We start from the raw sequence: 20,598 nt of genomic DNA, 5'->3' as shown, positions 1-20,598 counted from the left end.
TAAGACTATTGCACAGAATGCATCAAACATATCTGTTGGTAAATTATTTTGACCAGTTTGTTAATTCCACTCTTAGAGGCTGTGTGTACACATTACTTGCATACAAACAAATAAATGCATACTTTTCTCTGTGGCACGATATTACAATACTGCTTTTACAATATTGAAATAAAATGTGTTGATAGATAAAGGATGTACTAAAAAGAACATATGTTTTACTCTATAATGACAAATTATTTATTTATTTTGCCTGCTGGCAACCCATTTTAGTACACAGTACCATCCTCAGGCCAGCCCCTGACATGCAATCATCATCATGCTTGCTTTCCAGTTAGGTGTGTCAAATAAGTAACTGGCACACCCACTTGGGAAGTGAATGTGACGACTGCATCCTAGGGGATGGCCTGAGAATGGTACTGTGAACTAAAACTGTTAGTCACTAGGCAAAATAAATAAATTGTGCCTTTAGACTAAAACATATATTTTTTTCAGTATTGTATTGGTCACTGTTTCACTGACAGTATGGTTCAACTAGCTTCAACATAGGAAAGTTCAATGTTTTTATTTTTTTTATTTTTTAATGACAAGTGGTTCAGAAAAATGTCTCAGAAACACCTGGGGAATAAGAAGAAAAGTATTAAAAATATTGGAACAATAAAAACAATGTGTCAGACATGTAGGATCCAGAATGTGACAGGACATGCAGAAACCAAGAATACAGACACTCATTACTTGAGGAGTAATGCTCCTTATCATTTTCGTAAAAATAAAATCTTTTATGGGGGGGGAGTGGGACAAGCCCTACTCAAGAGTCAGTTTTCAGCCTAAAAGTTCCTGCAATATAAATAAAATTACTTTTAAGGTTCTGATATATTTGATGGAAGCTTTTGGATGTTAAGATGCAATAATGTATATAAACAAGAATATTCAAAGGTGCTTGACATCTACAAAGGAAACTCTCATTCTAATTTAGAGCACCAAAAAACAGCAAATGAAAAGTACCTTTCAAGTTCTGAGAAAAGTCATGGGAAGACATAGATGTCATGGAGACAACTTGATAGACAAGAAACTGCACACAAACAAATTACTCTAACCAGAACAGAATGTTGACTTATAATTTTCTTATTAGCGCTTTGCACTGGGAAAAGTCAACAAGAATCCACTCTCACCAAAACGTGGACAGTTACTTTATCTCTGTTTTGTGTCAGAGTATTGTGCAAAAACCTATGTACACACAGCACACTACATATGTCTTTGTAAGACATTTGAAGCTCATAATTTAAAATAATCCAAAGTAAGTTGTGATATGAAAGAAAACAGAACACACATGGAAAAACTGTCTGCTACATTGGAGCATTTTTCAAAAGTGCAATGTTTATTTTGGCAGAATAAGTTAACATAAATGATTTTTAACACAATAAAATATGTAAAGCACGTTAAAATGGGCAGTAGAGGGACGTAAATAATAGATAATTGGACAACTAACAATTAATAAACACATCTTTAAGGTGAAGTACCAAGTGTTAGATTGTTCCACAAAAATGTGTGTGTGTGTTTTTTTTTCATCCTACACATGTCCCTCTTTACATCTCGTATGTGTTCATCCTACACATTTCTCTCTACTTCTCAAAACTTTCATCTTATAGGTATGTTTTAGTCTGTTCTCTAAAACATAATTTATATCCCACTAATCGCTTCCATTTATCATAACTAAAGCACTAATATTAATAGTAATGAACTGGAACAAATGAATACCACCTATAGTAAGAAATAATACCCCCCACACACTGTATTACTTGCACTAATATGACCAACAATTAATGAATGTTGAAGGAAGAAAGTAGAAAGAAAAGAAAAAGGAAGTTTAACATTGGGGGAAAAAATGCTGCATTAGGACATTAGCCACACCACAAAACATACAGAATGATGTTCCATAAAAATCACTATGAGACAATGTTTCCTTCAAGCTTACGTATTCACATCTCACACCCAATGCTTACATATTTTCAGTCTTTAAAATATGGAATTATAACATTTTTAAAGCAATTAATTAAGACTACAGTGACATATTAAATTATGGTACCATAATAAATAAACATTAGAAAGTTGTTAAAGCAATCCCAAAGTAACAACAACTTACTTTTCTACTTTAATCTCTACTTTCCCTGAGCAGTATTAATTTATGTTAAATTCCTTCTTGTTAAAGTTATGTGCAGCATAGCTTCATTCGTCTTGTACATCACTGATACTTTGGCCCTAGCAAACTGCATAGAAACATATAATTAATCAGTTACCAACAAAACTGATCAAATTTCACCATAAACAAGACTTTCTGGCATACCAGAAAGCACATGTATGAATAAATAAATTCGCAAAATGACAGTATCATAACCTCTAATTTTTTGATTACAACCTATTTGTACCTGTGTAACAATGATGTAATTTGAATTTCTCAACAAACTGGCATTATGGTCTATATAAGATTTGTATGTCTTCCAACAGCTCATAAAAATAATTTTCTGAAAGGCACACCAATATGATGAAATGCATCTTTAGTAAACTTTTAATTCCATGTGTTTTAGTCACTATCATGTATAAGCTTCCTTCAAAATATTTCGATTTTCTTACTTCAAAGGTTTTATTTAAAGACTACTGTACACTGTTTTATTATTCCCAAAAACACTTTTTTGCTAATTTGTAATTCCTATGTACTTCTTCAACATTTCAGTCTTCTGTGTGCATTGTTTCAGCAGACAATACTTTTTACTGTCATATATTCCTGCAAACAGAAAAAAAATTAGCAAAATTCTGGATTCCACAGCATACAAATTAATTTTATGTTCACCATATATCAATACAATATACCGTATTTACTCGAATCTAAGCCGCACTTTTTTTCCGGTTTTTGTAATCCAAAAAACCACCTGCGGCTTAGAATCGGGTGCAAAGTAAGCGGAAGTTCTCAAATATGTTGGTAGGTGCCGCCACAATAACTTAGAAGAGATGGTTGCTAATGGGAACTTTTGTGAATTCTGAATTACGTGCAGTATTCTCTTCACCATAAGAATAATACGAATATAAACATTTTGCCACGTATTCTTTCGTATTTCGTGTTAAATCCTGTCTGCCTAATAAACTACGAAACTAGAGTGAGACAACACAAACGCGGAAGTATACACATATGTCATGTTCATATTCGTATTATTCTTATGCCTAATAGTGATACAGTCAGAAATGAAGCACGGCAATTGACTAGATTTTTAAATCTAAGATGAGTCTAATTTCTGTGCAGAAAATCATGTACTAAAGAGGCGTCTGCAAAGATTTTCAAACGGAGAAAAATTTTCGCTAAACTCTCGTTCAGAACATCTTCTATCATACGCACTTTATTATTTGGTTCTTGATGATCATTATCAAAGAAAGCAGCAGTGTAAATAACAACAAATAGCAGTCTCTTGCCATTGTTTCGCTACTGAGACAATTACTCTCCTTTTTTTTTTTTTTTTTTTTAATTGTAAGCGGCGGTAGCACGCACAAAAGCAAACCATGCCGCGAGCAGCGACAGGTCGTGAACATTCATTATCGGAATGCGACAAACAATGCATGACACAGAACAGTAATGCATTTTCAGCTTAGAGTGACGAAAACACCTATAACAAAAAGAACGGCAATTATCAGATCAAAGAAAAATAAGTAATCAATTAAAACCAGACGAAGCACGTGAAAAACGAAGGGTACCCGCATAAATAAGGACGGAGCGCCTGACGCATAGCAATGGCTACATGGTAAAGCTGCTAAGCTTACGGCTCGAACCAAACTACTGTAGCTGTATCGTCATTCATTCGACCTGAATTGTGTCTCATATTGCAATGGACCAACTTTGTTTCGATTTGGAGGTGCGGCCTAAAACTTTTCTCTCCCCTTGAATTTCGAATCTCAAATTTCAGCTGCGGCTTAGATTCGGGAAATTATTTTTTCCTTTATTTCGAGTCTCATTTTTCAGGTGCGGCTTAGATTCGAGTGCGGCTTAGATTCGAGTAAATACGGTATGCTCACTTAAAATTAAAAATCTATGAAACTGCAGAGAGATACTTTGAAATAGTTATTTTAGGTATTTGTACAAAAGTTACCAGTGATACATACATAAGTTTCCATTTTGAATATAATAGAGGGAAACTTCCACGTGGGAAAAATATATCTAAAAACAAAGATGATGTGACTTACCAAACAAAAGCGCTGGCAGGTCGATAGACACACAAACAAACACAAACATACAAACAAAATTCAAGCTTTCGCAACCGACGGTTGCTTCATCAGGAAACAGGGAAGGAGAGGGAAAGACAAGAGGATGTGGGTTTTAAGGGAGAGGGTAAGGAGTCATTCCAATCCCGGGAGCGGAAAGACTTACCTTAGGGGGAAAAAAGGTCAGGTATACACTCGCACACACACACATATCCATCCGCACATACACAGACACAAGCAGACATTTGTAAAGGCAAAGAGTTTGGGCAGAGGTGTCAGTCGAGGCAGAAGTACAGAGGCAAAGATGTTGTTGAAAGACAGTTGAGGTATGAGGGGTGGCAAATTGAAATTAGAAATTAGCGGAGATTGAGGCCTGGCGGATAACGAGAAGAGAGGATATACTGAAGGGCAAGTTCCCATCTCTGGAGTACTGAAGGGCAAGTTCCCATCTCCGGAGTTCTGACAGGTTGGTGTTAGTGGGAAGTATCCAGATAACTCGGACGGTGTAACACTGTGCCAAGATGTGCTGGCCGTGCACCAAGGCATGTTTAGCCACAGGGTGATCCTCATTACCAACAAACACTGTCTGCCTGTGTCCATTCATGTGAATGGACAGTTTGTTGCTGGTCATTCCCACATAGAAAGCTTCACAGTGTAGGCAGGTCAGTTGGTAAATCACGTGGGTGCTTTCATACGTGGCTCTGCCTTTGATGGTGTACACCTTCCGGGTTACAGGACTGGAGTAGGTGGTGGTGGGAGGGTGCATGGGACAGGTTTTACACCGGGGGCAGTTACAAGGGTAGGAGCCAGAGGGTAGGAAAGGTGGTTTGGGGATTTCATAGGGATGAACTAAGAGGTTACGAAGGTTAGGTGGACGGCGGAAAGACACTCTTGGTGGAGTGGGGAAGATTTCATGAAGGATGGATCTCATTTCAGGGCAGGATTTGAGGAAGTCGTATCCCTGCTGGAGAGCCACATTCAGAGTCTGAGCCAGTCCCGGAAAGTATCCTGTCACAAGTGGGGCACTTTTGTGGTTCTTCTGTGGGAGGTTCTGGGTTTGAGGGGATGAGGAAGTGGCTCTGGTTATTTGCTTCTGTACCAGGTCGGGAGTGTAGTTGCAGGATGCAAAGTTGTTTTCAGGTTGTTGGTGTAATGGTTCAGGGATTCCGGACTAGAGCAGATTCGTTCGCTATGAAGACCTAGGCTGTAGGGAAGGGACCGTTTGATGTGGAATGGGTGGCAGCTGTCATAATGGAGGTACTGTTGCTTGTTGGTGGGTTTGATGTGGACGGAGTGTGAAGCTGGCCATTGGACAGATGGAGGTCAACGTCAAGGAAAGTGGCATGGGTTTTGGAGTAGGACCAGGTGAATCTGATGGAACCAAAGGAGTTGAGGTTGGAGAGGAAATTCTGGAGTTCTTCTTCACTGTGAGTCCAGATCATGAAGATGTCATTCATGGGCCACTTAGAGGAAGCCTTCTTGGTTACCCAGGCCTGCCAACCCAAAGTTGGGTCAGATTTATTGATGTGTGTGGGTGCGCGCGAGTGTATACCTGTCCATTTTTCCCCCTAAGGTAAGTCTTTCCGCTCCCGGAATTGGAATGACTCCTTACCCTCTCCCTTAAAACCCACATCCTTTCGTCTTTCCCTCTCCTTCCCTCTTTCCCAATGAAGCAACCGTCGGTTGCGAAAGCTTGAATTTTGTGTGTATGTTTGTGTTTGTTTGTGTGTCTATCGACCTGCCAGAGCTTTTGTTTGGTAAGTCACATCATCTTTGTTTTTTTACTCATAAAATCCTAACATGCCCTACCAGGCTTCCCTCTAGGTACGAGGTATTTTCTTATATATGGCACCCTAGTATTGGTTTATTTCCTACTCTACTTGTCTATTCCAATTATATCTAGATTCTTCTCTTCTCTGTTACACACGTGTACATTTGTAGAGCATAAATTTCTAAGACCCACATCCATAACTGACACACGCAGCTTTTTTCTGTTGACGGTGGCTTTCTTTTTTAAGGGCCAAAATGCTGTTTTGATTGACCTTTGTTTGGCCTATGTATGTAACTTTCTTTTAAACCTCTCAAGCCACCAGAAATTAGTTGATGATGTGACTATTCAGCTACTTCACTTAATCAGACATCTCAACTGGACGAAAACTGCCAGAGAAAAGTGAGAATACTGGTTAAGGCAGTAAAAAGTTGTAAGTGGTCACTAAAGTTCATATCCACATAATAACAACACTGCGTTCAAGTCATTTTTTTTTCTATACTTTCTAATGAAGGTGGTTGTTATAACTAGGTCAATTTGTAGAAACTATGCAGTAACAAACTGAAGCTAAAAGGTAAGTTGAGATGGCGCAATAGAATAAGTATCAATTATAGTAAGCTGAGGATCCTTGTTTGTGTATCAGTCTGGCATACAATTTGAATAAGAGATCGGTGTGTGATGGACCAATAAGCAAAACATTACATTCAAACATCTCAAAGTGACACCTGGTACCGTCAAAAATTTGCCAGGTCTTGTTGGAACCTAAATCTTTTAATGCTGTGTCATATTCAGATATCACTCCCTATTTCTACCAAGACACAGTCTCTCTCACTCTTTTTCTAAGATACATTTTTTTCAAACAATGGAAACTCCAGGTACAAATATCAACAATGTATGAAAAGACAGATTGCTACTTACCATAAACATTATACGTGAAGTTGTAGACAGCACAAGTTAACAAAACACTTAGACTTAAAGCTTTTGGACACAGCCTGCATCAGAAAAAGAGAAACACGTGCCATTCATCAACATAAGCAAGCACATCTCGCACACACGAATGCCAACTCTAGCAGCTCAGGCCAGAATGCACCTATCATGTAGGATGGAAGCGGCAATCTACAGAGGGCAGAGAAAGCAAAGGGATAGCATTGTACAGGTGGGGGAGGAAGGAGCGCTGTCCAGCAGAGTTTGCACGGACTAGAATGCCAGCAGGTGCAGTGTCAGAAGGTTGTGGGCGAAGAAGATGGGGAAAGCAGCAACAAGAAGGAGAGGAGTGGGAAAAGATGGGCAGGTGCATTGGTTAAGCATAGCAAATAAAGAGGGTGGGAGATGAGAATGGGGAGGAGGTGATAGGGCAGACAGGGTGGAAACTGTCGGGTGGAGGGTATGGGGACAGTACGCCTATATGCAAGTGACAAGAACTCCCATGCCCAGTATGCTGAGGATGTCGCCAAGACTTTCACAGACAGGTACTATCCCCCAGACCTAGTCCCCAAACAGATCTCCTGTACCATTTCCCCACTGCCAATCCTCCCACCACTCCCAAGAAACAGCCACAAAGAAGTGCTCCCTTTGCCAACCAGTACCACCCCGGAGTGGAACAACTGAACCACGTCCTTCGCCAGGGCATTGATTACCTATCATCTTGCCCTAAAATGAGGGACATCCTACCTGAAATGCTTCCCAACCCTCCTAAAGTGGTATTCCATCAACTACCCAATTTCCACAACATCCTAGTCCACTCCTATGCCATTACCACTCCCAACCCCTTGCCACAAGGAGAATATAACTGTGAAAGACCCACATGCAAGACCTGTCCAAACCACGCACCCAGCACTTCCTAGTCCAGTTCTGTTCAGGTTTATCCTATCCCATCAGGGGGAGGATCACCTGTGAAAGAAGCCACGTCATTTACCAGCTTTGTTGCAAGCACTGCACAGCATTTTACACTGGCATGACTACCAACCAGCTGTCCACAAGTCTGACAGGCCATCACTAAACTGCAGCCAAGAGCAAAGTAATCTGTGGCACAACATACAGCTGAATATAAGTTTGATTTCAACAGTTGCTTTGCTACCTGAGCCATCTGGATCCTCCTCTTCACCACCAGCTTTTCTGAACTGCGTAGATGGGAATAATCCTTACAACACATTCCCCATTCCTGTATCCTTACAACACATTCCCCACTCTCATAATTATCCTGGCCTCAACCAATGATAACACACTGTCCCACATCCTCCACCCAACAGTTTACACCCCCTCTGGCCTATCACCACCTCTATCTTCTCCTATCCTCTTTGTTTTCTGCCCTCTGCCAATGCACCTGCCCACCTTTTACCACTCCTCTCTTTTTCGTTCCATTTTCCCCACCTCCCTGGCTCACAACTTCCTTACAGTGTGCTTGTTGGCATTCTACTCCTTGCACACTCCACCAGACAGTGCTCCTTTTTCCCCGTCCGTACACTACTATCCCTTCTCCTTCCCTATCTCTCCAAATTGCTGTTTCCATTCCACATGATAGGTGCATTCTGGCCTGAGCTGCCAGAGTTGGAGTCATGTGTGCGTAAGGTGTGATTACTTATGTGGATGAATGGTGTGTGTTTCTCTTTTCCTGATGAAGGCTGTGCCTGAAAGCTTTATGTGTAAGTGACTTAATTGTGCCTGTCTGCAACTTACCCTTTAATCTTTATGGTAAGCAGCAATCTATCTTTTCCTACACTGATGATACACTTTTCTTCTTTTCTATCCTGTTGCTAGACAATTCCTCCTCCTTTTATAATAGCTTTCAAATTTATGATTCAGCTTGTTATCTCTTTTTCTTATATTTAGCAGTCTTTTGGCAAAAGATTAGTTTCATCTTTCTACATTACCAAATCTTTCTTCATAATTTTTTTTCCATTTTTTAACAAGTACTCCACTTTTTCTACTTCGTTTATTTATTTCATAAATGATCACTCTACTTTCTTTCTCATATGTTTTGTTTATTGTTGTGCTTCTTTCTTACATAATGAGATAAAGTACTCCTTCATAACATCTGCTTTCTTTTCTTCTAACTTCCAAATGATTACAGCAATTTCTCATGACTTCTTTATATTGTCCTCTACTGTTACATTTCTCTTTTACTAAATGAATCTTGCTTCTTATTTCTACTAAGACAACCTTTCTTCTTTTTTCTCCACATCAAGAAAATGATTAAAATCTGTAGAAGACAATATTTCATGAGAACAAAATCTGTGTATTTAAATGCAGTAGTACATTAATAAGACATGTTGCCGAGATGAGCCTCATTTGTGAAATGATATCCACAAAATAGGTTTTGTCTATGGATACTAAAAAAAACCAGTGATGTTAGACTCTGGACTATGGAAGTAGCAGAGTACTGTTTTACATAAGACGAATTTGAATGATCACTTCTTTCCAATTATTGGTCAAATGACATACAGAACAAATCGGGAATGAAGTGCTCACCCTGGAACCATTCAACTCCTGACAGGGTAGCTTAAGACGTTGCTTTGAGAAGTACATTAATAAGACAAGACACTGAGATGGGTCAATGTGACATCGTGATATTCTGAGAATCATAAAGACAAAACTACCTATGATGTTCAAGAGAAGTTGATCCATGTATCCATGGGAAAGTTAGAGGAATTTATGTTGGTTCTCGGATCCACAGATCTACCACCTGAGGATACTAAGGCTAGGGCAGGTAAATCAGTAAATCAACTGGCTGTTGCTATCACTGGCAACAGTCGCAGGCATAACATATTGGGAGGCTAGCATGTGGCCTGACACGAGCAGCAACAGAATGCTCAGTGTGAGCAATGTAACAATGGTTACAACAACAACCACAACCACAATAAGCGAAAGACAAAGGAGTGCAGAAACAATCGTAGCTATATGTCAAAAAACAGCAATATCTGGTACAACGGATAGCAGGAAAGCCAGAATAATCAGGTGTAGGGGAATCAACCATCAGAGGCCACTGAGGTCATTGATGATGAGTTGTCCAGCAAACAACAAACAGGAAAACTGGACATGACCACTTCTAGCTCCGACATGTCAGTTGTGGCCTGGAGTAGGAGTCTGTGATGGAAGGATTAATTTTCTTTATTATAACAATGGTGTAGACATTATGCAGGAGCTATACACTGATATCAACAACAGTAGTACTGACTGTTCAACCAGTTGGTTGGGTGATTTTTGAGAGGGGATCAAACAGTGAAGTCATCAGTCCCATTGGATTAGGGAAGAATGGGGAAGGAAGTCAGCCGTGCCCTTTCAAAGGAAGCATCCTGGCATTTTCCTGACGTGATTTAGAGAAATCACAGAAAACCTCAATCAGGATGGCTGGACACGGGTTTGAACCGTCGTCCTCCTGAATGCGAGTTCAGTGTATTTGACCAATCCTCAACCAACATGTGGATAACGAATTTACCTGTCTCAATAACATCAGACACAGGCTAGGCTGTGTATGAGATGTCCGACCAGTGAGATATCTTCTGGGAGCAGTTGGTACCAGAACTAAGAATCTGAAAGTACAGACCAACCTCAATGTTATGCTAGATAATGCAACAGTAGGATGCATATTCCTATTGGTGGACAGTCTAATTGTATACTGCATTATCAGCACCAAGTTCCTTACATAAAAGGATGCAAAGCTCAACTTCCCTTTAGGAAAGTGCTATTTATGTTAGATAGCACTCAGATTTCAGAGAATTTACTGAAAATTAACGATGCCCATTGGAAACACTGCCAGGATATCAGGGTAAAGTGGATCAGTAATGAGACACACAAAATACATAGATAACAGCTTGAAGCTACTGCCGTTCCTTGCACAAAGGAGCACACTGAATCAAAAGTTACACAGTCAATCTCTTTAACTGGAGACCAGTGCTCTCAGCTGTTGGAGATGTTACTTAGGTACACGTATGTGTTTGAGGAGAAGTCTGGAGCAATCCCTCTATCAGCACCGCCTAAATGTCGTGCCAAACACAGCATTCTGACACAGTTTATATTCCGTTCCATGGTCGAAAAGATGTGCTGTACACAGAGATTAAGAAAGTGCTTGAATTGTACACAACAGAACCCTAAGACTGTCCATACTTAGCTTGCTTCTTGCGACAGCGAGACCTGGTGGACATGTTACATTAGATTAGATGCAAGAGTTATTAATCTAATTATTGTGCCTGATATTGATTATTGTGTGACCAAATAACATAGATGAGTTCCATGCGGTAGCTGTACATTGTTTATACATGCAGAGAAAGAGACCAATTTAACACATTGCTTTTTTGTCTTTATGTGAATTCATGTGCATTCATAGCAGCAATTGACTCTGCCCTAGAACCTGAGATCCTAGACTAGGTGACAGTTTGTGGACGATTTGCTAATAGCAACACAAATGGAATCAGATCAAATTGCTCAGACAGAGAAAATGTTAAATTCTAGCAGGCTGGAGTAACTGTCAACCTGCAGAAATGAAAGTTCAGACAGGAGCAAATTAAGTTTCTGGATTATCTAATTACATCCAATAGTATATTGTCTGACAGTGCAAAATTCGGTGCAAGAGCAAATTTCCTCACCCCTCACACAAGGAAGTAATTGAAAGGCTTCATTGGTCTCGGATCTTACTACCATTAGCTAAATTCAGAAAACTTTTAAACTTATTGAGAAAAAAAGTACAGTGGCATTGGTCTTATGATTGCCAAATGGCATTTGAAAACACGAGACAAGCACCTGTTAGCTCCAAGACACCCAGACATGTAAGTTGTTTCCTTTTTTATTATTATTGACTGATGCTTGTCTCTTCCAAGTCAGGGGTGTAGATAGAGTTCCTGCATTCTGTATTATCGCTTTCATGGATCAGATCCTATCTATCTGCGAGACCGCATAATCAACCACCAAGTTAGAGACGCTCGCAGTTATATGATTATTTAGAAAGTTCCATTATTACCTAGCTGTAGCCCATAAAAAAAGTTTACTGAGATCACCAGGCACTATGCTTCCTACTAAATTGCAAATTATTGCATGCATGCCTAACTAGATGGTCTCTAATACTCCTGGAGTATAGCTTTAGATTATCGTCTCAAAGGTAGGGACAATATAATGGCCAATGCCTGAGCCTTAATGTTTGCATGACAACAACAATATGCAGAAGCAGTCTTCATACTTTAGGGTATTACTAATGATGGACGAAGTTCATAGGTAATATTACTTAGATTTATGCAGAAATATGGCAAGGCTAAAAAATGAAGATCCCAGTGGGACCATGTAAAACAATAACTGCTGTAAAACCAGAATTAAATACTTACCAAGCATCATACAATAAAAAAAATGTAGTTTTTCTCTACTGCCATAATCCAGAATCCGATCAGTGGTGCGTTAGCATCCCTACAGATTGAGGAGGAGAAAAAAAAACTGATATGGTATACTCACTCTGATGATATAAAATGTGCCAGCAAAATCGGGACTGATTGTCATTTTCTGTACATGCATAGGAAAATGCAAAAATTACTGAGAACCTGCACATCTGCCAAAAGACAAAACCATCGAAAAGGTGCTGTCAACCATTGCAGACAGTACCAATGGATGTCTTGTGACCTAATTCCCAGAGCATGTTCATATGATAAGTACCTTTTCTAAAATTTGTTAACAAAATATCTAAGACTGTATTCCACAGAAAATGTTACAAGTTCACATATAACAAAGAAGCTAGTGGACAATTATATCCCCAAAGTAGGAAAGCCACTTGGTTTACTCTCTGATAGTGCCACAAATTTCACTAGCTATCACTAGAGAACTTTTCTGCAGCACCAAAGTACAATGCAGAAGCAAACCCTGTTGAACAGATGTTCAGTGAGTTAAATAATTTCTTAAGGGTGTACTGTCATAACAAGCAAATAATGTGGATCAATTATGTCAATCATTTCAACAGATTATGACTAACCTTCAACAAACATCAGCAATTTGTGCTCGAATCGAGTTAATGCTCAGGAAGGAAAAGAAAAATGTATGGGTAAAGTTACTCACTCAGATTCCAAGGAATGCAGGGGTGTGACAAACACTAATTACCTTGACAGACAAGCTAGTCAGAGAGAGAAGTATTCTGACATGATATTATATAGGATACAAACGATTGCTGCTGGTGAGAGAGTATGCTTTCTTCACAGTTAAGAAACTAAAACCATATTTGTGAGGATGTACAGCAAAATATTACTTATGTTCCCTTGCATAAATATTAGTAGTTTACATTTTTCTGTGAATACTGTAAGTAACAATGTATCACTTTATTAAAATTGACTTAAAATTGACTTAAGACCCATGAATGATGACTGCCAACTACTAAAGTACATTTAGTTAATGCAGTTTGGAAAATGAAACAAGTGTTGAATTTTTATGGATGGGCATGTTGACTGAATGGTAAGGGAGATGGGGCTGCTGCTCGAGAGGTGACTCTGGCAGCGGCTCATGTTTGGCCACACTTCCTGTTCTAGTGGTTTCTCTGGGCACCGGATAACCGCCTTGGAATTGGGCCAGTCTTCACAGAAGAACACATCTATGACAGAGTCATTGAAGAACATGCAAAAAAACTTCCACGCATGCACACTATGAACGTGCTAGGCACTGCGCTCAACCAAACTGAAAATCAACAATCACAACTTGGCAGACTGTATTGTTGGTACTTTAGCTGCGAGCGTATGGGTTCTGCCATTCAAAAATATTTGCTGTGAAACAATGTAATCAATGCACTACAAAGACATGCAATGGCTGCGCTTGTGTACGTTTGGACAATTTTTTGGAGACATGTTAAGCTGAGACTGTCTGCTAAAAAACAATGAGTGAAATGTGTTAGTAGTAGTGTCACGATGTTTGTATCAGAGACTACCGTCTTCTGAATCCTCCTTGATTACAGTTGCAGTTTGATGAAGCATTTTGTAAACTGTGAATTACCTAGAGCTAAAGTACTATTATTTGATAATGATGAACCACTGGATCTTACGTATCTATAGTTATTTAAACTGACACAACTCTATACATTGTAGCTGCATGACTAGTGAAGTGTCTGAGACAGGATAACAAGCAGTTTCACAATATGGAGTAATAACAGCTGAGTAGCTTGTGTACTCAAGAGTGGTGTTTTGAGTATTTGTTAGCTGTAGAGGTGGACAATATTTTGGTTAGAAGCTAAGTTTTGGCTACAAAAGCACAAGGGACCATATAAGAATATCATAGCTCAGATGAAGCAGACGCAACCTACTAGTACAGGGAGGTTACTAGTGTTAGTCAGGGCAAAGCGATGATGAAGAACAATTTGTATAAGGTATATGTAGCACTTTCAGAATATATATTGTATTATTAAGACTCAGTGTAGAATAAGAAACAACTTATGATTTTGCTGTAGTAAGGGGGTTTGAGAAAGTAAAAGTATTATGAACACTGACACGATTACTCAATTATAGGGGGCAGCAGATGTAATGGTAGGGCATTATTTTATAATTTTGAAGTGGACAGGTAGAAAATCTGTAGTACTGATATTTTAAAATAACTGAGTAATTGTTCTCAGTGACACGCAGGATTTGTTAAAAGAAATTAGTTAGGTACTGAATACTATTCTGCATTTTGTTTGTGTGTTTTGAATGTTTGTAGTGGTCCAAGGCTGTCATGCGGCGATGTGAAACTTCCACCCAACGTGCTTACGTCACTGGAAGTATATGTCTTTAAGTCTGTTGCATCGACTGCTGTGCCATGGAGTTCCTCCTGTGGGAACTTCTGTGGTATTGGGCTTTCCATGAATGAAGAGCTTCTCTGGGATGAATGGGATCTCTAAAGAAGCAAGGGTGGTCATTGATCAGTTTTTGAGTAGCAAGCATATAATCAGACTATTATAAAGGCTAGGTTAAATCTCACTATCTGTTTAATAAATGTCTTGTTTGTGAGAAATGCATTTTTTTGTAATTATTCCAAGAGTAACTAATTATTATGAGGGAACATAGACTTCAGAGCAAGGTTCCAATCGATGGATTTCAATCTCACAGTCACAGCCTTCTGAATAAATCAAGAAAGGAAAATCTAGTTGTTGGTTTATTTATTGCTGGTTATATGGATTACAGCATCCATGGAAGAACTGGAGAACTGCACTCCCACTCGTATGTTGTACGTGGAATACTGATTTTCTTTATGTTGCACATGGAATACTGGTTTTCTTCTTTATCTCTTCCTGTATGATATACGGCAGGGAAAGATGTGATATATCTACCACCTTGGTAATTGCCAGAGCTATTTTGTTTTTACCCTTAAAAAGTAGTCTGCATAATTCTGTGGACTCACAAAATAGTTAAATAAATTGTAATAAAACCATTTTTCACTAAACGTATGCAGTGAAACAACAAAACAAAACAATGTCAGGCATTCCTTCAAGTTTTCTAACACACTATGTTTGACAAATACATCAATCAGCACCACAAACAATCAGATATTTGGCAATCAGAGTAAAATTTGTGATCGTGTATGGGGACCGTAATATACGATGTACATCATGTGATCTGCCATCACAGTCAAAGTGTATGAAGGGTGGAAAGTGTAGCTTGTTCATTGACGTATCAAAGTTATCAATCTTACAATTTTGAAAAAAGTCAATCTGTCATTTAAAATCGTTAAGTGGAGAAAATGTAAAGTGTGGCTGTGGTCATAGAAAGTGTAAACTGTTGGCAGAACATTACACTGCCATGACTGATGCATTATCAGCCCACAGACATTTTCAACGTCAATGAAACTGGCGTCTTCTATCATTTACTTCCTACAATATCATATTCCATTAAGGGAAGAGTATGTTAAGGAGGTACAAAAAGTAAAGAAAAGTTGTCAGTGTCATTATGTGCAAATAGTGATGGAAGCAAAAAACTGCCTCCACTAATAATATAAAAATTTAAAAGTCCCAGCTGTTTGGGGGGGGGGGGGGGGGAGGGGGAACACACGCTACTTTGAGTGTACAGCAGTGCCTGGACAATGTCAGAAATCTTTATGAGATTTTTCTCAAGCATTTAGCTGCCAAGAAGGGTACAGAAGAATGGGAATTTATACTTGTTACTGACGGAGCCCCATAAATCCCAAGGAAACAATTTCTGAAGAATACAAAGGTCAAGATTGTACCTCCAAACAATAAAAGTCATCTGCAGCCTCTGGATCTGGATATAACACACATTGTATATAGTAGCAGTTGTGCAGAAGCCAAACACATTTGAATGATGCTTCAGGGTCACTCCTTAAATGTACTCTGACAAAACCCCTATTCAAGAAAAACCCCTGTTTAAGGTTGTCTCTAACATAAAAAGGGAATAAGAATCTTCTTAAAAATGAATTGTAATGTGGACTGAAAGTTTACAGGAATCCACTGTCAACAGACTAAGGGCGACTTCTCAACTTTGAAACCTTTGTTGGAACTAAAGATATTTTCACAATCCTGGCTGTGAATGTTACGACACTCAGGTTTGAATTATTAATTACTACTTGATGATACACACAACACTATGTACACGCAACAAATTTTCCTTCTGTTGACACTAAATTTAGTGTTAGTGTATGTGGAAGATAGACAAAACCTGCTTTACAATTAATTCAAGTACAGTTCTTACCTATTTAGCAGCCGCTGCTGTTCCAGTACTTTTGGAAGGAAACAGCTGCTTGATAAGATCTTTCTTATTGACCTTGCCCATGGCATTGCGTGGCAGCTGTTCTACCACTTTTAATTGGGTAGGAATAGCATAAGGTGCCATATGTCCTTTTGCCCACTCACGTAGCTCTGCTATTGTTGGTACAGTCTTATTTTCTTCTGGGACCACTACAGCAACAACCTGTAATAAATGTAATAATACCTGAGTTATGTGGGTAATATTTGAAATTTTGAAACAGCTGAATAATAAACTATTAGAATTACAGTAGAATGCTGTTTTTGCATTCTCACATTTTATGATCATCTTTCCAGTCGCAACAGTAGTAATATTCCCTCAATACAATGCTTTCCCATTATCAATAATTTCATGTTACAACATTTCCTGCATCTTACGTTTTATTTAACGTTATCACAAACTTTGATATTAATTTTAAACAGATTTCTGCAAGGACGGCACTGTTTTTGCATTCTCACATTTTATGATCATCTTTCCAGTCGCAACAGTAGTAATATTCCCTCAATACAATGCTTTCCCATTATCAATAATTTCATGTTACAACATTTCCTGCATCTTACGTTTTATTTAACGTTATCACAAACTTTGATATTAATTTTAAACAGATTTCTGCAAGGACGGCACTGTATTCCTGCTAAAAGTCAGCTTTGGAACAAAGCAGAAAAAGCACACTATATGTGTTATTGATCATGTAACGTAGCATTAGCATGTTAACAAAGATCTTCATTGTCAGCGTGTTGGGTCACGTCTGCATGTATTATAGGTGCGTGGTGTTTGGAAGGGTGGGAAAGTATGCCGAGTCACTGCCTTAATGATAATCGGGATCTGATGATAATGACTGTAGTAGCAACCTTCCTTTTGCTCATTTTGTTGTGTTACAATAGCTTTAATTTAATTTCACAGTCTAACCTAACTTTTGAGGATGGCCATCTCTATAATGGCTTTCATGACTTCTTGTTATTTCTGCATGAAATACACTAATCTGTACTAGGCGTGTGGTCTTAGTTTGCTATGACATGATGTCAGATGTAAACATTCCTCCTCAAGATGCTCTGTAACACGATGGCAATATCCACACTCTTTCTCACTCAAGATATCTCTAAAACAAACGACTTCCTTGTTGGCAACAAACTGTAGATTTCATGTCTACGGTTCTCTGTTTATGAAGACGGCCAACTTTAGTGTTTTAACCAATATTGTGTTACAAGTTTTCTTACCTACCAAGCGGTGGCAGGAGAACACACATATAAAAGATATTACAGTTTGCAACCTTCTGGTGCAAGTGGCTTCTTCTTCTGGCACAAGGATTGAAGTGGAAGAAAGAGGTGTGAAGGAAAATGACTGGTGAGGTATAAAAATGGGGTAGAGTTCGGAAAAATCACCCAGAAGCCCGGATCAGGGGAGACTTACCAGATGAGATATTATCAAAAATTGATTATTTTCACTCATAAGTTTTATCTGCCATAATTTACAGTGATTATCAAAAGTAAGTCACATATTAGAACGTGAATATCTTTTTAATTTGGTTTCATGACAGAGAAGAGCTAATTGATAATAAAAATGATGGTGTGGCCCTCAGCTATGTACCCTCAGACACAGAGTTGAAATATTAAAAGTTTTGGCTGGTTTCACTGTCTAGGGGCTGGGATATGTAACTGCCGCATTACAAGCCAAATATGCTGAGTCTTCAATATACAACATGAACACACACATGAATCGAATGGTCGAAGGTTCCTATCACTCGGTAATTGCGAATTGTGAATGTAACACAGAAATTTATAAATGAAAGATTGTAATTAAATAAAATCCGCAGGTACTATTTTAATGACTTTAAACAATGAGCTCAATAGTATGAGTACTTTTAAGAATGCCGTTTGTTACTGCAAAACACTTATTGGTGTCGATGGTCCAGCAATTAAATAAAATATAAGTTGAATAACAGGGAAACAATAGATTCCTACTTCACGTAATTAATTACGAACAACAACACAGCTTGCGAGATATTCACTTCTAAACGCATACTACGTCTTCACTGCAGAAGCCAATGAAACCTCTCAAGTGCACAAGTCGGCACTACGAAATATTTCTATCTCCTGTAAACTGCTGCACTCTCCAAGTATTTCCTGTGACCGCCCGTCACGCCTCCACATCCAGCACTCCTCATGTCCAGTGCAACCAGATGCTCCTCCCCCACATCCATACAGTCTCCCCATTAACGAGCGCTGTGATTGGCTAGAGCGCTCTTGCCATTTCTCCAAGCCAACACACAATCAAAAACATATTGAAACACATAAGAAATACTGGATTTACATTTAAATAACTTGAAATTAAATAAGTATTCCTATGGCTGGACCATAAACACACTCTAACACACATTATTAAATACATATACAAATCAAATAAACATATATCAAAGGAATAGAAACAAAAGCAGGCCAGTAGCCTAATGTGTCAGTGCATTCTAAAACACAGTAAATATTTGACCAATTTCATCATGAATAGTATATATCGGATATAAACAAAGACATAGACGAATAAATATATTTATAAGCATGCTGCTACTGTTTTTTCGTGTAACTGTGGAGTACTTATGGCCTGACATGATTAATAGTAATCGGTCACTTTGACCTCCAATAACTCATGTACTATTCAAGTTACATGCCTGTAATTCATACCAATTTAGGTTTACACTAACAACATTCTAAAGACATGTCAATCGACAAAATAAGATGAACCGATTAGATTTTGGAAATTCGTTGCTGGGTGTTACTTGTATAATTTACAGTCAGATACTAAACTTTAAACTAATAAAGATATTGAAAAACTGATTACACCATCAGAATCATTGTGCAAATAATGGTAATATACATGTTTCTTTGTAAGGTATCATGATTCCTCTGTCTCTTATTAATTTCTACATGAGCTTGTGAAATGTCTGCCATTATGGTTTCACAAAGTCCGCCATCTTTGGCACTTCCGGGATACAAATCTCCTTCATCAAAACAAAGCACAGTCCTCGACACAGCGTCAACATGGAATCCTCAGCCACGTGGTCGGCCTGGACCTTGCGCTGGGGCTACCCCTCTTGCTCTGGCTAACTTTCAGCTGGTGTGACTCAAGCAATGAAGAGCTTTAAGATGGTGCCAGCATGTTTGTTTAAGCTGCTGAATATGAGGGAGCCAAGTCAACCAGGTATCAAAAAGCAAGCCCAAAAACCAATGTGTCTCCAACATGGCAAGAGAAAGCCATGGCTCAGGGTGAACAGTGCAATGCCAGCAGAAATGTATGACGCAGGTCTTGGTGGCTGAGAACTGGAAGCCGTGCACGATGGCCCAAGACTGCGCCCTGTAGCCGCCATTCAGCAACCGCAATGGCAGGGGAGCTGTAGTACAGGCAAAAGTCATCAGCATACAAAGAAGCCAATACGGACGTTCCCAAAGCTGCAGCTAGCCCATTGATAGCAACTAAAAAGAAACAGACACTCAAGACAGAGCCTTGCGAGACCCCATTCTCCTGGACTTGGGAGGAACCAACTTGCACGCGGAAGGAATGAAGGGACAGAAAATTCTGAATAAAAATCAGGAGCAGGCCCCTAAGACCCCACCCATGAAGCATGGCGAGGATGTGATGTCACCACGTTGTATCGTACGCCTTCCGCATGTCAAAAAAGACGGCAACCAGATGCTGATGGCGGGCAAATGCCGTTCGGATGGCAGACTCCAGGCAGACCACATTATCGGTAGCAGCGCGGCCCTTATGGAACCCATCCTGGGACGGAGCCAGAAGGCCCCGAGACTCAAGTAGCCAACTCAACCTCCGGCTCACTGTGCGTTCGAGCAACTTCCAGGGAACATTGGTGAAGCTAATGGGGCAGTAGCTGTCCACTTACAGTGGGTTGTTGCC

General features: G+C 39.2%; 1 protein-coding gene across 1 annotated transcript in view; it reads right to left on the bottom strand.

The window, feature by feature from the left end:
* Window positions 1-520: 520 nt before the first annotated feature.
* LOC126092627 (malonate--CoA ligase ACSF3, mitochondrial) overlaps window positions 521-20,598 on the bottom strand; it is a 78,286-nt gene continuing 58,208 nt past the window's right edge. Inside the window, exons 10-11 of the mRNA XM_049908346.1 lie at window positions 16,642-16,860; window positions 521-2,779 (exon numbers count right to left, since the gene is read on the bottom strand). Of these exons, the coding sequence (XP_049764303.1) occupies window positions 16,642-16,860 (219 nt within the window). The 3' untranslated portion in view covers window positions 521-2,779. The remainder of the gene's footprint in view (window positions 2,780-16,641; window positions 16,861-20,598) is intronic.

Source organism: Schistocerca cancellata, chromosome 7 (assembly GCF_023864275.1).
Source record: "Schistocerca cancellata isolate TAMUIC-IGC-003103 chromosome 7, iqSchCanc2.1, whole genome shotgun sequence".
Classification (NCBI taxonomy): Eukaryota; Metazoa; Arthropoda; class Insecta; order Orthoptera; family Acrididae; genus Schistocerca; species Schistocerca cancellata.
Note: the sequence above shows the minus strand (reverse complement) of the source record. Positions and strands in the feature narration are given on the sequence as shown.